The following is a 19,836-nucleotide window of genomic DNA, read 5'->3' on the forward strand; positions in this document are numbered from 1 at the left end:
GTAGAGTTGCCTAACAATCTTACTGAACTAGAGAGCTAATTCTACCACAATAGAACAATTTGCACAGTTTGTATTTTATTGGCTTAAATGTTTGCTTCTCCATATGCTCGCATATGCAACTCACAGCATCTAAAAACATCTTCAGACATACAAATTGGAAGAACAAAAAAGCTACAAAATGTAAGCTTGTAACTAGCTACTCAAATAGTTACCTATGGTGAATAAAATCAGTGCATTTTATTCTCTCTCTCTCTCTCTCTCTCTCTCCCCCCCCCCATCCTTTTTGGGTTATATATTAGTGTCTTAGGCTTGTGTTCACAGGTAACCATTTTTTCTCTGGGTAATTTCTGAATGGTTTGTAAGGCAGGACCAGTTCTTTAGCTGAATTTTTTAGGCCAGAAATTAATGTGCTCAGACAAAATTCCTTTGAGAGGCTGTTTCTTGGAGCTCCGGAGCTTGCCTAGCATTTTTGTTTACAGGCAGCCCAGATCTCTGTTGACCATAAGCTGCTTTAGACAGACCCTAGGAAGCTGTTTAAGACATTTATAGAAATGAAATCTAACTAAATCAACATTTCTCCCGTAGGTGTGAAGCGGCTAGTCCACATATTCATCCAGTTGGCTGGTGTAAAGAGCACAGAAAGACCCTTGTAACCCCTCGAGGTCTGTATGAAAGAGCACGTCTGTGCACAACTTTATTTCACAAGACTAGAAATTGTAATGTGGGATTACTTAGAGTAAAAATCCTCTCACTTTAAAAGTGAGCTTGCAGGGACAATAATGGGAGAAGGGAGAGAATAAAAATGTATGCCAGAATATTATGTACGCTGGAAAAGGTGAAATCCTGATCATCCTTAAAGTACTTAAGATTTTAGAGGTACATCCAGAAGTGGCTTTGTTATGACAGATAGTGCTTCAACTCACACAAATCAGGGCACCTGATTCTTGCCTTTCTTCCAATAGCAACTTAGGGACATAGTGGGCAGCTGCCTTATATTGAGTAAGCATATTGGTCCATCTAGCTCAGTACAGTTGTTCCTTGGAAGCCGAACACCTTGGTACTTGTATGCTTTGGCTCCCGAATGCTGCAAACCCGGAAGTGACTTTTCTGGTTTGCAAACGTTCTTTGGAGCCTGAATGTCCGGTGTGGCTTCCGAACGTTTTGGAAGTCGAATGGACTTCCAGAACGGATGCCGTTCGACTTCTGAGGTACGACTGTCTTGTTTAGACGTGACTGGCTGGAGAAGCTGGAGACTGAGGCCAGGACCTTCTGCATGCAAATCAGATGCTCTACTGCTGAGCTACCATTGACTACAGCCCTTAACTGTGCTGAATTTTAACAGAATAGGGAGCTCATGTAAGCCATTATGTGAATAAAGTGAAAAGACTACCATGCAAAAGAGAAAATGTGTTACAGAAAACGGTAATAACTAGCAGATGAGAATCAATAAACTGTGGAAATCATGAATAATACCTTGGAGCTATGAAATTAGAGCATGAAAATCTTCTTAAATGTACTATAAATATTGAACCTGCAAGTGATGTAATTGTAGCTTGCTGGTAGATAGTTTTGTAAAATAGCCCACACAGAGTGATGGTGTAATTCACTACCATATTATGAGTCACTTGGAAAAGTAATGCTTTGTAAGCTGTTACCTTTTAACAGTATGCATTTTATAAACAGAGAAAACTCAAATTGGCTTTCCCACAGTGACAATATTTTCCCTCATGATAGTAGCCAGTATGAAGCTATATTCTGCATTTACAGTGTTAGTGGAAATTTTGTCTAAAAAGCAGCTTTGCTAAGATATTACTGGCTAGGCAGCATTTAAAGCTGATGTGTAACTCCTAAATGTTCAGATTAGTACTTGACTCAGTAAAACGTTAAGAGCTTTAATGCACAGGCCTTTTAGTTTTCGATGCTTAGATGCTCAGAGTCACAGCAGAATTTTGTCACTTTTGGTTCTTTATGTATTCTAATAATTCCAGTCTATTTTATACCTGAGATTCTAATAAGTGGAGTTCTCTTATTTTTAAATCTATAGTTGTAATGAAGCCACTGTCTTGACTGAACGAACTATTCTGATGTCACTGAAGTCCTTTTCGGGATGTTCAATCACATGTAGAAGGAGTGGGGACCTGATGCTGGGCAGCCCTGACATGACAAAAGTTGAAGCCGGTCGGCGCAGTGTGTTAGGTTTCAAACCGTTTTTGAAGCCTGTGTTTACAGTAACATGAGTACCGTATTTTTCGCTCTATAGGATGCACTTTTTCCCCTCTAAAAATGAAGGGGAAATGTGTGTGCGTCCTATGGAGCGAATGCAGGCTTTCGCTGAAGCCTGGAGAGCGAGAGGAGTCGGTGCGCACCGACCCCTCTCACTCTCCAGGCTTCGGGCAGCTATCCGCAAGCCTTGGGAGCGCGGCAGGAGTTCCCACCGGGCTCCAAAGGCTTGCGGATAGCAGCCTGCAGCCCGGAGCCTGGGGAGCGCAGTGTCAACTCCCACTGCGCTCCCCGGGCTTCAGGCAGCTGTCCGCAAACCTTTGGAGCGCTCCCCCAGCCCACAAGCTCCAGGAGTGGTGGCAGGGCTGCACAACCTTGCCTCCGCTCCCGGACCTGTTTCCGCTTCCCCCGCCCCAGCCCTGCGGCTAAAAACGAAGCCGCTCACAGCCTCTCCCGGCTGGAGAGGTTGTGCGTGGCTAAAGAGGAAGCCAAGACAGCCAGCGGGATTGATCCCGCTGGCTGTCTTGGCTTCTTTGCTCTTTGGGGCTGGAGGGGGATAATTTCCCCCCCTTTATTCCCCCCCCCCTAAAAACTAGGTGCACCCTATGGTCTGGTGTGCCCTATGGAGCGAAAAATACGGTAACTGCCAAACAGCCACTTGAAGGGAGTGGTGACTCAAGAGATTCTTTGGCGTAATTACTTTTGTCCTGTCTCAAGCAATTGGAAGATGGCAACCACTTGGTGGTGTCCTAGTGCCCACTCAAGAAAAAGAATATGTAAGGAAAACAATAAAAATTCACTTGGAAAAGAAAAAGGGGCTCACCTCTGGAAGAGGAAGTGGCACGAAGCAGCAGAGGGCCGAGGAAATAAGAAGGGGGTAAGGAAAGAAGAGGCAAGAAGGCAAATGAAGGCTGAAGGAAATAATGCAGAAAAGGAAAGGTATTGAAGGAAGTGAATGTGTAAACACTGGAAATGATGTAGTTGAAAAAGAACAGGGAAAATATGAAGAGATAGTCCCAATGAATATGGTGTGTGGGAGAAGCACACAGACAGGTAAATAGGTGGCCTTATGCATATAGTAGTTAGGAGAACAACCGAGGAACAAGCAAAAGTAGGATTAGAAAATGTGCAGAGGAGAAAGGTGACTGGGATTGTGTGAGGATTAAATGTTCATTTATTTATTCATAACTGCAGGACTCTGATCTGCTCAGAATCCTTAAAATAATTGTTACTGAGGGCCGCCAGAGGCTTACTTCTACCATAACCTTTTAATCATTTTTAAAGTTCAGGAGCTTCTCTTTGATGATGTTGTGTTTTAACTGTATGACAACACACATTAGAGTAAAACATACATATCCTCTGAAAACTAGTCAGAAGGAGTGAAATAATATGAAAAATAGATGTGGGTCTTCTCAAGGTGAGATATGAGAGAGGTGGCTTCGGGAGCTTGGGTCTCTGTCCACAGGGAGGCTGACAAGTCCCATTATTCATATTTTGCATTGCAGGATGGCAGAAGGAGTGCAAGCATATTTATTTATTCTTCTGTTGCTTCTTTAAACCTAACAAGTCCTGAAAAACATCCTAACTCTGTGTTGCGTGACATAATTACATCTTGTATCATCATTTATTTTCCAGACTATCCACATGCCAAGCATTTTTCTTGGGAGAAATATTTGGAAGAAACTAGTTCTTTACCAGCACCTGCCAGGGCTTTTAAAGTGGTAAGAAAAATGTGCAGTGTTCTCATATGCGTATCTCATGCTTCATGGCTGTTCCTGTGCTTCGTGGCTTCTACTGGTAGAAGCTTCTCCTGGGAGGAGTTCTGCTCATGTGACAGTATAGGAAAGAAGAGAGGGGACTTTCAGTGATACTTCCTTTTCCCTCAGCTCCCTTGTGCCCCTTGAAAATCTGCTTTGGAGAACTGGCAGGGCAGGAGAAAGGAGAATCATCAAATAGTAAATAAATAAATGCCTATAAATTAGTGACCACCACTACCTCGGTCCCAAACTCTACACATGTGTGAGTGTTTTTTCCTCCATAAATTGCCAGAGTGGAGAGGGGAAATCCAGAGTGTGGCACCACTGCGCGGAATCCTAATCCATATTGTGAGCATGCATAGCTGTAGTTTGCGTTCGGGAAAAAGCTCATTTGCCCCAAAGCTTCCTTCCTCCTCTCAAACACAAATTGCAAGCGAGGGTCCCTAGTCCAGCCAGCTCCTGCATGCTGGCAGTTTAAGAAAAAAGAGACTGATTCTATAATTAGCCATAAATTCTATTAATTCACTGTGCAGTATATGAATAATTCCTTCCTTTTTCTATTCAGATTTTGCTGGCAGTCAGTTTTGTTGGTGACCCTCACTTGTAGTTTTTTGAGAGAGGAAGAAAACTTTCCTTCTATCCACACCATTCATTGTTTTATAAAATTATTTAGCTTAGGTGTTATATATAAACATATAACCTTAATGGTTTAAAAGCTACCAATGTTTCAGCTTTGGAGGCAAGTTTCAGTTCAGCAGGTACACAAAAACAACAGCTAAGTAAATCGGAGGGTTGAGGGTAACAGAGAGAGAAATTGGCATGATCATGAAGCCACAAAGTCTACCTTTTGGGACAGTCTTAAGATATTCTGCTGGTGTCTTGGCCAGTAAGTCATAGCAAAATATGAAAAAAATGAAAGAATAGTAAAGCAGGCAGCCACAGTAACAACAAAGCAGACGGCAAACACGTTTAAAACTGAGCTATAAACAAAGTAGCATATAATAGTATATTGGCTTTTCAGCTTGCAATCAACATGCATATCAAAATAATAATATTGCTATTTTGTAGCTGTCAAGGCAAAATGCTCTGGCAAACGTTTATTGGGTATGTCTTTTCTTTCTCCACCCTACTGTATAATGAAGAAGCTAAATAATTTCTCCCACTAGAGGTAGATGTGGGAAGTGTAGATTGAAATCCCATCAAAGCATTTCAACAATATTAAAAGGGCTGGACATAGGAAAAGGGAAATTTGCAACAACCATTTCCTCCCACTTCCCACTCATAGAAGTCTCAGCTGGACCAAAGAGCTTTTCAGCAGTGGAAGGACACAATTGCATACAACACGTCATTAACAAAGGTTTCTTTTTAAAGCCGTGAATGCCAGTTTAAGTAAGTGCATATGCTGTTTTAAATTTTTAGTTTAATTGACATCAATTATTCATTGTAAACTATGGGAGCAGCTGTAACAAATCTGATTAATGTTTTTGTTTTTTTAAAAAAAATATTTTATATTTATTTTCTTTTGGTTATTTTTAATAGAAAAGAAGGATATAAATAATAAGCAGCTCAATCTCTTCTTTGTTGTAGAAACCTTCTCATGGATTCCAGAAGAATATGAAACTTGAAGTAGTTGACAAGAGAAATTCTGTACTAATCAGGGTCGCAACCGTGGTAGATACTGATGACCACAGAATTAAAGTAATTCATACTTTTAAATATATTTTAAAATTACTGTATTGAACAATTCCTTCTGAGTGGTGGTATCATGTTGCACACACTGTCCCACATGGCTTCTCCATTCACTCCCATAGAAGGGAGAACAAACATCCACAGGCGTAGAAATGATTTCCTTCAATTAAAGTGAATGAAGAAGCCTGCAAACCCAGCAGTTCCATAATCACACCTGAGGCTTTAGTTCCAGCTGAGTTGAGCACTAATCTCCAGTCATTTTACTGCAAATTCCACCTGAAATGTATTGCTTGGTACATTGTGTCCAAAAAGGATTGAAATAAAGGTATACGTTCAGTCATATCCTATTTCATCCTGTACGATGCTAGTCCTTCAGACCCCCATTCATTTCCTCTTAGATATGATATAAAAATGAAACTAGCAAGGAAAGAAAACATTTAAAACATTTTTACTACCGTACGTATTTTAAACTCCATGACTTGTTAACAGCGCTTTTATCTGCTGGTTGTTTTTCGGAACTACCGTATTTTTCGCACCATAGGGCGCACCGGACCATAGGGCGCACCCAGTTTTTAGGGGGGGAAATCAAGAAAAAAAATCTTTCCCCCCCCCCCAGGCCCAGAGAGCAGCGGAGGGGTTGCTCGCAGCTATGGAGCAAGCCAAGTTTTGGCTTCCCCTTTAGCCCCATGCAGCCTCTCCTTGCCGGGAGACGCTGCGCAGGGCTAAAGAAGCCATAGCCCCGTGCAGCCTCTCCTTGCGGAGGGGTTGCGCGCAGCTATGGAAGAAGGCAAGGCAGCGAGCGGGATGGATCCCGCTCGCTGTTTTGCCTTCCCCTTTAGCCCCGCGCAGCATCTCCTTGCCGGGAGACGCTGCGCAGGGCTTTCCTGGCTATGGAAGAAGGCAAGGCAGCGAGCGGAGTGGATCCCGCTCGCTGTTTTGCCTTCCCCTTTAGCCCCGCGCAGCGTCTCCTTGCCGGGAGACGCTGCGCAGGGCTTTCCTGGCTAGGGAAGAAGGCAAGGCAGCGAGCGGGGTGGATCCCGCTCGCTGTTTTGCCTTCCCCTTTAGCCCCGCGCAGCATCTCCTTGCCGGGAGACGCTGCGCAGGGCTTTCCTGGCTATGGAAGAAGGCAAGGCAGCGAGCGGAGTGGATCCCGCTCGCTGTTTTGCCTTCCCCTTTAGCCCCGCGCAGCGTCTCCTTGCCGGGAGACGCTGCGCAGGGCTTTCCTGGCTAGGGAAGAAGGCAAGGCAGCGAGCGGGGTGGATCCCGCTCGCTGTTTTGCCTTCCCCTTTAGCCCCGCGCAGCGTCTCCTTGCCGGGAGACGCTGCGCAGGGCTTTCCTGGCTAGGGAAGAAGGCAAGGCAGCAAGCGGGGTGGATCCCGCTCGCTGTTTTGCCTTCCCCTTTAGCCCCGCGCAGCATCTCCTTGCCGGGAGACGCTGCGCAGGGCTTTCCTGGCTATGGAAGAAGGCAAGGCAGCGAGCGGAGTGGATCCCGCTCGCTGTTTTGCCTTCCCCTTTAGCCCCGCGCAGCGTCTCCTTGCCGGGAGACGCTGCGCAGGGCTTTCCTGGCTAGGGAAGAAGGCAAGGCAGCGAGCGGGGTGGATCCCGCTCGCTGTTTTGCCTTCCCCTTTAGCCCCGCGCAGCGTCTCCTTGCCGGGAGACGCTGCGCAGGGCTTTCCTGGCTAGGGAAGAAGGCAAGGCAGCGAGCGGGGTGGATCCCGCTCGCTGTTTTGCCTTCCCCTTTAGCCCCGCGCAGCGTCTCCTTGCCGGGAGACGCTGCGCAGGGCTTTCCTGGCTAGGGAAGAAGGCAAGGCAGCGAGCGGGGTGGATCCCGCTCGCTGTTTTGCCTTCCCCTTTAGCCCCGCGCAGCGTCTCCTTGCCGGGAGACGCTGCGCAGGGCTTTCCTGGCTAGGGAAGAAGGCAAGGCAGCGAGCGGGGTGGATCCCGCTCGCTGTTTTGCCTTCCCCTTTAGCCCCGCGCAGCGTCTCCTTGCCGGGAGACGCTGCGCAGGGCTTTCCTGGCTAGGGAAGAAGGCAAGGCAGCGAGCGGGGTGGATCCCGCTCGCTGTTTTGCCTTCCCCTTTAGCCCCGCGCAGCGTCTCCTTGCCGGGAGACGCTGCGCAGGGCTTTCCTGGCTTCTCTGGGAGGTGGGGGGATTCCCCCACCTCCCGCAAAACCAGCAGAAGCCGCGCGCACTTTAAAAGGGCTGCACGGCTTCTCCTGGCTTTCCTGGGAGGTGGGAGAAGGGACTGATGCGGCCAGTCAGTCCCTTCTCCCTCCTGTGGAAAAGCCCGCAAGAGCGCACGGAGCTTGTGTGCGGCTCTTGGGGGCTTTTCCCACCTGCCTCCCCCCCCTGCATTCGCTCCATAGGACGCACACACATTTTCCCTTGCTTTTTAGGAGGGAAAAAGTGCGTCCTATGGTGCGAAAAATACGGTACTTTCTTGCATATCTACAGTGTTTGGTATCACTTATGGCTTGCAGGATGAGGAATAATTTTAGAAAACCAGAACTAGATGCCTCAAATAATGCAAGCTTAAGTCCTCAAAACTTTCATCCTGTTCTAGATAGTACTTAACCTTTTTATCATCATCATCATCATCATTATTACTTACTGCATAGTAACAGTATAACTGGTGTGTTTGGGGCAGGGGAGTTTCAGGGGGATGTGGGTGGGGCAAAAATTGTGGCAGTCCATCAGGGGCTCAGTGCCCTATTTTTATTGTATGCCTGTGACTGCAACAATAGGATCTGTCAAAAGCACTGGAGAAGCTTCACTGTATGGTCAGTGAGCTATGTTTAACTTGATGCATCACAAGTTATTCTGGCCTCACATAGACTCATACTGAGGACCATTCTGTACTAAAGAAATTGTTAAGCTCATGCATCAACACTTTAATAAACTAGTTGTCATTGTGGTCTATTTCTTATCTCAGTAAATGCAAAAGCTGTTGTAATTTGAAAGACGAGAGCCTGGTAGATAATTCTGAAATACTTGACGAACCTTTTCTCCCACACACCCTTGTCCACTACATAATGCCTGAAATTTGAACAAATGGATTCTCTTAACCATTATGTTCTCTAATGAAAGCCAAGCACTCTTGGAGATTGCATGGGAATAGAACTTTGCTTAAGTTTGAAATGTAATATTCCTTTGTGTTCTAGGTCCACTTTGATGGCTGGGATAGTATTTATGATTATTGGATCGATGCAGATAGCCCTGATATCCATCCTGCTGGCTGGTGTGGGAAAACTGGACATCCTCTTCAGCCCCCACTTAGTGAGATGTTCTATAAGATATAGTAGAAGTTTAAAGAAAGGATATTGAATACCTGCCCTTTGCTTGATGCCACTTCTGTAATACTGAATAAGTCTAGTATGCATAACAAAGCCAGTATCTTTGAAGCAAATAACCTTGGTACTGGAGACTGGGAAATAGTGATATTCTTAATTTCTGACTTGATATTAAATATGAATTCATGTTACTCCAGATCATGGCAAAATTATAGCTCTTTATAAATTCACATTCTGAACAAAGGATGAACAGTTTTTGTTTTTGTTTTTAAAAACCTTTGTCATGCCTTCATGTGCTTAATCAATTGATCTAACCCTTTTGTTGATTAAATGTTGCATCCCTATTATTTCACTGTAAAAAATAGAAACCAGTATATGAATGCTTTTAAAACATCCTCTAGATTCTGAAGAAATATTTCTAAAGTATGTGATTGACTTAGAAAAAGTGATGTGGCATATTAGAGCCAAGTCAGTTACTGCTGTAATAGTTTATAGAATCATAGAATTGTAGTTAGAAGTGAATACTTGGAGGATCAGTTGAGAATAATGCTTGCTCTTGGAAACAATTGATAAATTAACCTCTTAAGTTGTAGTTTCCTTATTGACAAAAATTTTCTGGGCGGAAGAGGGTGTTCATTTTTTGCAGGAGGAGTTAAATTTTCAAAAATAAAATAGAAGAAATAAATTCTTAATAGCTTGTGAAAGAAATTGCATCTATATCCTGAATGCAGGAATATTTATGTGCAGAATAACATAAATCATTGTTTGATTCAATATTCATACAATCGAGTCATAATTTATTAAAGAACAAAATACTTGTCAGTTTTTGACTAACAAGATAATGAAATGGTTGCAGGAGATTTTAGTAAGGTTTAAATATTCTATCTTGGTAATTTGTACTTGTTGGTCTTCAGCATCTTAAACAGATGTTCACTAGAGTTTGCCTAAACGTGAGACATAACTTCCATTCTTACAAATGCCTTGCATCTTACCTCCCATATTATTTGTATAGGTCCTTTGGAATTGGTAGAAGCTTTAGAACAAGGAGGATGTCCTACAGCGGGCTGCAAAGGAGTTGGACACATAAAAAGAGCCAGACATACGGGCCACCACAGGTATGTGTGAAATAGCTAAACTTGGATGTCCAATTAGAATCTGCACATACTTGATTTCTAACACAAGCTTATACACACATCTCCTCAGAAGAAAGTTCCATGAAGTTCAATAAAACTTACACCCAGGAAATGGGGTATAGAATTGCAGCCTTATTGCTGTTTGTGAAAAAGAAGATGTGGACTAGAGGAAGAAAACAGGAATTCAGGTTACCTCTTTGGAATGAACATGGAAAGGTTTGGAACTTCATTGGTATGTTCTGGTTTAAAGCTCAGTTGTGTGATGTAATTCTTGCTGGGTTCTCTCTCTCTCTCTCTCTCTCTCTCTCTCTCTCTCTCTCTCTCTCTCTCTCTGTGTGTGTGTGTGTGTGTGTTTATATCTTTATACGCACACAAACAATGTAGCCTATCTTTACAGAGTAGTTTTCACAGGTTTGTGCAATTGGTGAGCACATCAGTGTTTCATCTTTGGGTATCTAAGTGCGCCTGATAGCCTCTATTGAAGTAAAAACATGTTGTTTTGTCACTACTGTCAGCTAGATAGACATAGTTAAATGCTAACTTGGTTAATATACCCATCTGTGGAATGTACCCCTTACTTTGTGCCAATTACTACTCCTGCTTAATCTAGAAATCAACACTCTTGTTCTTCGTTGTCACAGAGACTCACTCCTTGTAGTATGCTACTGGAAGAATTTTTTAAATTTTGTTTAGAAAGGCGTGTTTCAGAATTTCTGATCTAAGCACCACTCAAAATAATTGGAAAACAGATAAAATATATTATTAGTTTCTCCCCCTGCCCTTTCTTCAGGCATTTGTCAATGTGTGTTCAATGAGTGAGATGGGAGAAGTGGAGACGGGGGGGGGCTACCCCCTCCCCCTGCCTCTGCCCCATTGCTGTGCCCATTGCCCTCCATTAATTGGAGCAACTATTTGCAGTAGGGGGACTTGTTTGTACATGCGTACATATATACATAGATATCTGGTTGAAGATGAAAAGCATCAATATAAAGCAGGTCAGCACAAATATGTACTATATTTGTTACTACATAATGCTAAGGAGAAAGAAAACTAATTCAGTTATAACTTGTATTTGCTGCTACTGCAGTCTTACAATTCAGTTTGAGTACAAATTCAACTATATTAAAATTACTGGGACATTTAGTTCAATAAGCACTCAGGGGAAAAAATAGCAGGAGCCTACAGGTTTCTGAATCCAAGTCATCCTAGAATCCTCAGATTGTGTCCCACTGTCCACTTGAATTAAAAGGACAATATAAAATGGATATAATTATCTACGTCAGGCTTTATTCCGTGGGTTCTTTCATCTCAGCGCTGAAAATGTACTTTTGAATTTTTTATGACAAGGTGCATTTATGCTGTCAGAGCATGTGTCTGAGAGTAGGCAGATTGGCCATTTTCTGATAAGTGTTTTGCTTGAGCTGGACGAAACCTGCGGTGATTAATTATGGCAGGGTTAAAATGAGCACCTTTTAAAATGTAGATGTTAAAAAGAGCTTTGGGGGTTCTGCTTTGCAGGAAAGTGTTTGGGCTTGCATACAAATGCAAGTGTCTGGTGTGTTTATGTGAGGAATTGTGTATTGAATGTCTTACAAAGTATACCTTATAATACAAAGGTCAGCCAACGTAGAATTGATTTTAAGATTCCTGTAAAACTCACCTGGTTGTGGAAGAGTGTGAAAATCTGCATAACCTCAGAAGCCCTAGGAGGGGGGGGCAAAGAGCTGTCCTGCATAACTTCCCCCCACCCCAACACTATAATCCTACTTTCCCTTTCTTCACTCTCTTGTTTGTAAAAAAAAACACCCTCAAATTGTGTGACTATTTAGATTGACTATGTTCTGAGTATTTAAGCCCACATGCAAACACAGTCTCCCGTCCACCCGCTGGAAAGATTAATCACTATGTGATTCATTCTCTTATTTTTCTAGTGGAAATGTCACTTGTAGTCATTGATTGTGAAGATGTGGACTCCTTCTCTTGTCTATCAACAGAGTTCACAAAAACACTGTTGATTACAGAAATGCAATGTTTCTGTTGCTTTGCTATATCACTGGTTTCATTTCAATACAACATGGGATTTACTATGCTGTTAGACATACTTCTGATCTGTCTAGTGCTTTTTAAAAATTAAAGCCTTCACAATTCCTCAGTAAAGAGGATGTCAAGTGAATCATATAATTTCTTTTTCTTCCAATTGTTTTTTAAGCTGTGTATTCATTTGAAGGGGATATTGTATACCATTTTGTTCTGGTGTCAACAACCCAATGTAGGGTATAACATGATTAATTTTTGATGATTTATGGTTGGCTTGTTAAATGGAGACCTGGAGGCTGTGCTGCTTGGGAGGATTTACGAATTGATTTAAAACACCAACACAGTGGTTTAGAGGATGGCGAAACATGCTGCAAGCTCATGCAGTCCCTCTTCCTCCTCCTTTCTTGTGTTTCCTCTTCCTCCATCTCCAAGTTACAGTGGTGCCCCGCAAGACGAATGCCTTGCAAGACGAAAAACTCACTAGACGAAAGGGTTTTCCGTTTTTTGAGTCGCTTCGCAAGACGAATTTCCCTATGGGCTTGCTTCGCAAGACGAAACGTCTTGCGAGTTCTTGCGAGTTTGTTTCCTTTTTCTTAAAGCCGCTAAGCCGTTAATAGCCACTAAGCCGTTAATAGCCGCTAAGCCGCTAATAGCCGTGCTTCGCAAGACGAAGAAACCGCAAGACGAAGAGACTTGCGGAACGGATTAATTTCGTCTTGCGAGGCACCACTGTACTGTTAGTTTTTAATGACACCTGAACTGAACAACTATGGTTAATGGCAACTTCCAAGCTTCAGTGGTGTAGTGGAAGGGAAACTTGGGCGAATGCAGCCCTTCTGCTCTTTCCAGAGCAGAAGTGATGACATCATTTGCTGGAGTACCAGGGTAATTGATGGTGTCTCCTGGCTCAGGTGAGTGACTGAAGAGACAAAGAGGCTTTAGCTGGCTGAATATCTTTTGTTGATGCTTAATGTGTTTTGCAAGTTTAACCTATTCATTCAGAAGTCAGCACCCCTAAGTTTAATGGACCTTACACTCAGGTAACTATATATAGGACTGGAGTCCTTCTTGAAAGACTAGCCATTATTCCTTCATTTCTGTAGTAAACATTCCTTGCACAGCTACCTTTTTTGACATCAGTTTGGATTCTCCTTTGAGGGGCTATGGATTTAGGGTTTGGGGGTGTGGCTATGGGGGCTGTCATGATTAACTCCTGCATTCAGAGTTTACCAAGACACCTAGTTTGTGCTAAACCATAGTTTGTCATAGTTGAACATGGTTATGGCAACCCAGAAATGGAGAAGGGAATTCGTTTACAAAGGAGGAGAGAGAACAAGCCTACTTGTATATTTCTCAAACTGAGCTTGTACTGCTCATGTGAAAGTCTCTTTTTACTTTGCTTTATTAAAAAACCAAAATGGAAACCAAGACAAATCAACTTCATTTGGTGCTGAGTTCCAAAATAAGCCATCTGCATAATACAGTGCTAACATAGTAGTCCTGTTTTAAGAACTGTAAATCTAAAGCATTCACTTATAAACGAAAGTTAGTTCCTAAAATTGGATACAGAACCTGTCTTAAAAGACATGAGTTATGCCTCAGTTCCTCCTACAGTGTAATTTGGTTTTATATTTTTAGTTGTCTTTTGTTTGTTTTACAGATTAAAATCTCCATTAACCATGTGTGTTGTATGGGACTGAATCATCTCCATTTTTCTTTCAAATGCAATACTGAACTTCATTTGCATTTCTAAGTTTTAAAATCAGATTTTGACTGCGCGGTCATAGTCAATAAATTGATTATTGAAATTGAGCAATGTACAGATAAATTTACCGCTTCCTGAGAAAAAGCTTCGTTTATTTGAATCCCTCCTGGTTTAAAGGCAGGAAGATTAGCTTGCCTGGTGTCTCCTGTGAATAAATTGTGTGCTTTTTAATTCATACATTTTTAGTTAAATGCTTTATTTGTTGTTTGTATAGTTCCTGTACAACTTGCTGGTTGTTTTAAAACATAGTGAGCAAAGAAGGACAAACTTGGGCAAAATGCTTTCATTGTAGTTGTGGATCAAATGACATCACAGCTCCCATTGATTTTTAAGGTGCTAAGGTTTTACTCCAAAAATATATATTAGTTTCCCTATTTTCTAACATTGCAGTAGCAAGGAGATGGTTTTCCTTTCCTTTTATTTTTTGATTCTTTTATATTTTTTACAAGTGTATATAATGGCAGAGATCTGAAGAATCTTGTGATTCATCCCATGTGCCAAAGAGCCCTCCATGCTATCTTTTGAAACTAAGTAGAGGATGATGGCCCCAGAGTTCAGTTGTGATCAAGGCGGACAGTTGGAGGCTGCAGTCAGTGGCTAAGGAGTCAGACCAGGTTGAGGACTCTGAACTTTCTTCTGCAGATCAGGAGATTACTGATCCTGAGGCTGACAAACAACCCATAGCACAACCTCCAGGGCCTGTAGAGCCAGAACCTGACTCACAGATGTCTTATTCTCACAGATGCCTTCCGCTGAGCCTGAAAAAACAAATGTCCCCCACAGTACCTCACCGGGCAGGAGGCTGTGTCTTCAGGCCAGAAGGTTGGCCCTTTAAGAATCTTAAGTTCTCACCAAAAGGGGTGGAGCCTGGGAGAGATGCAGGTGGAAGCTTTAAATGGCTTTCAGTCTTTGTCAGAGCAAGTTGTTCACTCGGAACTCTCCATGGTACTGCAATCCTGACCTGCCACACACTGCTTTACCAGGACAGAGTTTCAAAAGTAGTTTGATTCCCTTCTGTTTTTCAGGGAGAAATGTAAAAAAAATATTTCCGTGTATGCCCTAGCTCTCAGATTTGTTGAAAGTAGATATTTGGGTCTTGGTTGTGATATTCAACAAAAACAACCCCAGCACCTACTTGAGCGCACCCTAACCCACAGTTTTTTATAAGAACTAATAGAAGTGAATGAGAAAGAAAGGCAGTTCAGAGTGAAGTGAAAGAACAAGAGAAGAAAGGCTGGCAACCCAAATGGAAGTGCATGATTGAAACAAATAAATGCACTAAGGAAAAATGTCACTAGTATTTCTTCTATTATAAGACACTCTTCGCATGCTGTGCTCTGGCATTATTTCTGTCAATAGCAAAAGAGCTGCAAGGCCTCCAGTACTGAAGAATTGATATCTTTTCCATTCTGGAAAGCATCTGTAAGGATTGAATGTTGCCCAGAGCCAAATGCTTAAAGGAAAACAATGAAAGTTGATTAACACAACATACAGCTCCTTTGGTCCAAACCTGAAAAATACCTGGTGTTTTGGACTACCCAACAGAATAACCTAAAGACTAAAAAGAGACTGGGATTGCTCTTTGTCTTTACATTTGCCATTTCAGAGTGGTTATATAGATTGCTAGGTTGCTGCTCTGAGGAAGATGCTTGTGATATCAAAAGCAATTATGTCACAATGAGGGATAAATGTGAAATGGTAAGTGGGAGGATAGCTACAGTCTTGAAAAGAGAAGCCACAGGTAAATTGTGAGCTCATTTCCCCCCCTTATATTGTACAAAGGCAGTCCTTCCTAAAATAACAATAAAATGAAATGAAAAGAAAAGAAAAGAGTAATTCTCTTTCACAGTAGGTGTTCTAGTTTATTGACAAGTAAAGGAGAATCTCTTTCATATACTTTCTGTTGTGTCTGGCAAAGTGTCGAAGCTTCATTTTGTGCATTCAGTTAATAGTTACATATCTGTGTTACTGTCAAAAGTTAAGAGCAATTTTAGGCAATTTGTGTGGCACCTAGGACTTGTGGGGACTATGATGCCAATTTCAGTTCCTAATTAATTTTATTTCATTTTGTAATTTTCACCTTGCTTTAGAAGTGTGATTTCTTTAATTTATCCCCTTCCTTTTTAATGTATGCTATCAAATACTTCAGGAAATGTTTGTTTGCTTCTGGCAAAAAGCTCTGAAGCCAAGTGTCCTGTGAAAGCCAATGCTATATTCATACAGATGAAGCAGCTTACTTAACAAAAATTGCACTTGGACTTTCAATTCAGATTCTGAAGTTTCCCCAATTCCTCTTAGCATTTCATTTTGGGCTTCCAATATCATTGCCTACTATTACGCTTGAACAGAAGTTCTCAAACTATGGTCTGCGAGTCACTGAGGGAGAAAGGCAATGTCATGCTCTTCTGATGGTTATGTTGGCGCAAGCATTGTAGCTTGTGAAACAGAATAATCCCCCTCCTCCTCCTTCTCCTGCATGCTATTCTGGGGATTCTCCCAATTCTTCCTGAGCTAATGGGGGGTGGGGGGGAGAGAAGTCCTTGCATAGGGCTTTCATGGACAAGTCTAGAAGCTTCATCTAGGTGGTTTGAGAATAACATCAGTAATATCTTTACTTGGTCTTGTACTTGGTTAATTTTTTTCTAACAACAGAGATTGAGGCTGTTTTGAGTAGAGCTCAATTTATCAAGCAGGCTAATGGGATTTTGGCCTAGGGCCATTGGTTTTCATAGCCAGTTTTGACAATTATGACTATGCCAAATGAAAAAAGTTTATAAGTGGTCTCCTGAGACGCCTAGTCATTTTGAAGTCATCCATGAGGGAAGAACTATGCCCATGGCAGTAGCTCCTTCCCTCCGTTTCCAGCATAGACCCAATTTGACATTGGAGCTGAACAGTTACTATCAAGAAAGGTGAGTCAGGCAGAAGGGAGCAGTATTTTGGGATGTCAGTAACACCTAAACACCTGAAAATACTACAAAAAAGGCACAGTTCCTTCCACTACATGACAGAAACAACTTATGATGCTTTGTATGCCAGGGAAGGGGGAAAACAAAGCTGGCTGCTTCTACCTGAACAAACTAAACTGAAGAGAAGAGGTATTGACATCTTATGGCACAAGAAACCTACAAATGAATTTCTTTTATCAGTACATTTCCCTGATGAGGAACTTCCAAGTGTTGTGTGCTCAAATTTAGTTGGCACTTTAGTTCTAAAGTAGGAGTCCTGCAAGACATTTTTACTTGTATAGGTTAATGGATTGAGACAGGTTCCACCTAACTTGTAATCTTTAGGGTGTTCAGTTCAACTGGGAAGTCTTTTCAATGTCTAATCTCTTTTTACTGCTTCAATTTTTCAGTGCTCTCAGCTGCCCATATTCTGAGATAAATCTGAGCAAAGAACATATCCTTTCAGACCGCTTAAGTGGAGAGATGCCTCAGAGTATTCCGCCTCTGCATTGGAACCGGAAGCCAGAAGCAAATGAAAGATCTGCATCTCCTGTAATCAGGTAACTATGACAGAATTTTCCTTTATATGTAGCTTATAGTGCTTGCAGACTTAGATCAAATGCTAACCTTTCGGCACCTGCTAAAATCATTGTTTAGGCAAACCTACCGAGAATGCTTAGAAATGCTGATTTGAATTTTAATATTTTAATTTTCTGTATATTTTAAAGTATTGCATTTTTTCTTGATTTGAATCTTTTATCTTTTTAGAGTTGGGTTTTTTTCTTACAATCAAATTATATATAATTTTTATGAACTAAATAATATACAGATTACTTTTTTCAATTAGAGCAAAATCAGATATCTGGTTAACATTTACATAATTTCAATTTTATTTATAATAACACAGAATAGTAAATAGATTTCAACCCCTATTTGAAATATTTGTATCATCTCCAGGTTCGGATCCTATTTTCTCCCTTTGAATGGAAGCGCCTGCCAATCATAGAAGGAAATGTGCTCATGGAGGGATCCCTTTCCACTTATGGAGAAACCTCTGTGAGCCCAACTGTCCTTCCATGAATGCAGGTTTGATTCTGGAGTTGGGGTGCAAATAAATCCCAAAAAGAGATTTCCATATTTGTGTGTAATTGTATTTTCTAAATAGGAATCCATTTCAAATTGTAAAGATCTGAACAGCAGATAAGGAAATTGTATATGGTATTTTCCTACTGTATGGTGTTCAGCTTGCTATTAATTCTTCGGTTCTTTGATTAATTTTGACATGAATGTAGGATTTTGAAAGCTTGTCCATTTATTTTAAATCAGTAATAGAAAATGTCCCAGTCCCATTGTCCTAAAATCTTCAGCTCATCTCCATTCATCAAAGCAGGAAGACACAGAGGTGAAACCTCTTTGCAAAAAGCCTCTAATGTTTGATGTCAAAGAAAAGAACTACAGGTATCCTTTCAAATATGTTAAAAATAAAGAATACTTCAGCTCTGATGCTCATCATCATAGTGCCAGTAATTGCTTTCCTGAATTAAGTGCTTTGTGCAGGTGTTCTACTTGTTAGATGCACCATGTCATATAAATGATGCACTCTGTTACTGGAAGTTAGGGAATTAGGAATGCTTACTTGTGCTTGGCAAATAAGTGGGCGATTATGATTCAGTGAAGAGAGTGTTCCATGCATCATAGCAGATTGACACTTCAAGATCTCTCCTTTTGGACAAAACAGTGGCAGCTGCCTCACGGTGGGTGGGTCTTTTGTACCAGGGGTCAAACTTGTAGTATCCTGCCCAGATAACACTAATGCTGTGCTGATCAACATGATCAGGCATGCACAAGAGCATTTCTGAATAAGCATCTCAAGCATACTGTCTCAAGTGGTTTTTTGAGTGCTTGGTGAGTCAAGGTTGTCCTAGCTGTCAAGAGTTGAGTACTTTTTCTATTGAACAGGGGGAGCGAAAGGTATCCAGTTTAGATATAGGCCACATTGCTTTCTTCTGTGCAGTTTCTATAGAAACTAGAATGCCATAACTGAAACTAGTCCAGCAAAGCATTGCACTAAGAAAATATTAACTTTGGTGTATGTGCGACATACTTTTTGGAAGCATATTGTTAAAACATTGTATTGGAATTGAGTACATGATTAGAAGTAGTAGGTTCTCATGGTACTAACTGATGTAATGAATTAAAAGTTTTATCCAGCTGTGTTCCTCCACTGTTTGGTTCAGCAGAAATTCAGGTTCAGCTGCATGTGAAAAATGAGGCAGTTTTTGCTGATTTTTGTATACACACCCAAACGGGGGCGGGGGGTGGGATTGCTGTACAGGGTTAGGGAACCCTTTGGAACAGTGTGGCAGGTGCCCCAGGGGGCTGCAGGAGAAAGGAAGAAGCTGCAGAAACCACCTCTTCCTCCTTCCTGCTCATGAAAGCCTCTGATTGATCTAATTGCCTTTTGTAAGCAGATCAATACAACCCCAGTTTTTGAAGAAGTCTGTACAAATTATCACTGCAGTTATAGAGCACAATTATAACACAAGCACCAGCTGCTGTGCCTTTGCCTAGGGAAGAATTATAGCCATAGTTTGTGTAGTGTTGACACAAATTCTATATTGCCCACATGAATAACTCCCAGAAATATTACTGTCTATTTGCCTGTCTATTTTTCTTTCCATTTTGTCCTGTTTACTATGCGCCAGGCTATCACATTTTACCATCTTTAAGGCTGATATCTTTCTCTTGTTCCTGGGTTTAGGAAACTGACAGATCTTACAATGCCCACAAAATCAGTTTGCAGAAATATTGTTACTAGTCTTCTGTTTAGACTACTCTGTCATAAGGTTACCAGATTTTTTTCCAATGAATCTGGGGACACTTTTCAACTTCCTACTAAATAGGGGACTGATTTGTAAATCCGGGGACTGTCCCCAGGAAACGGGGACATCTGGTAACCTTAGTCTATCAGACATGTAGAGGCTGCTGTTTTTATTG

The 19,836-nt window shown here is 41.7% G+C and overlaps 1 protein-coding gene across 11 annotated transcripts in view; it reads left to right on the plus strand.

Annotated features, from left to right (window-relative positions):
• Positions 1-19,836, plus strand: part of L3MBTL3 (L3MBTL histone methyl-lysine binding protein 3) — a 58,436-nt gene that overhangs the window by 33,583 nt on the left and 5,017 nt on the right. For 9 of the 11 annotated variants that reach the window (XM_081187665.1, XM_081187672.1, XM_081187667.1 and 6 more), the window contains exons 12-18: positions 586-662; positions 3,856-3,941; positions 5,565-5,675; positions 8,828-8,942; positions 9,969-10,071; positions 17,250-17,399; positions 18,166-18,297. In XM_081187665.1, the coding sequence (XP_081043791.1) occupies positions 586-662; positions 3,856-3,941; positions 5,565-5,675; positions 8,828-8,942; positions 9,969-10,071; positions 17,250-17,399; positions 18,166-18,297 (774 nt within the window). The remainder of the gene's footprint in view (positions 1-585; positions 663-3,855; positions 3,942-5,564; positions 5,676-8,827; positions 8,943-9,968; positions 10,072-17,249; positions 17,400-18,165; positions 18,298-19,836) is intronic. The other 2 variants (XM_081187662.1, XM_081187663.1) reach the window with 2 other exon arrangements.

Source organism: Podarcis bocagei (genome assembly GCF_964188305.1).
Source record: "Podarcis bocagei genome assembly, chromosome: 3".
Taxonomy (NCBI): domain Eukaryota; kingdom Metazoa; phylum Chordata; class Lepidosauria; order Squamata; family Lacertidae; genus Podarcis; species Podarcis bocagei.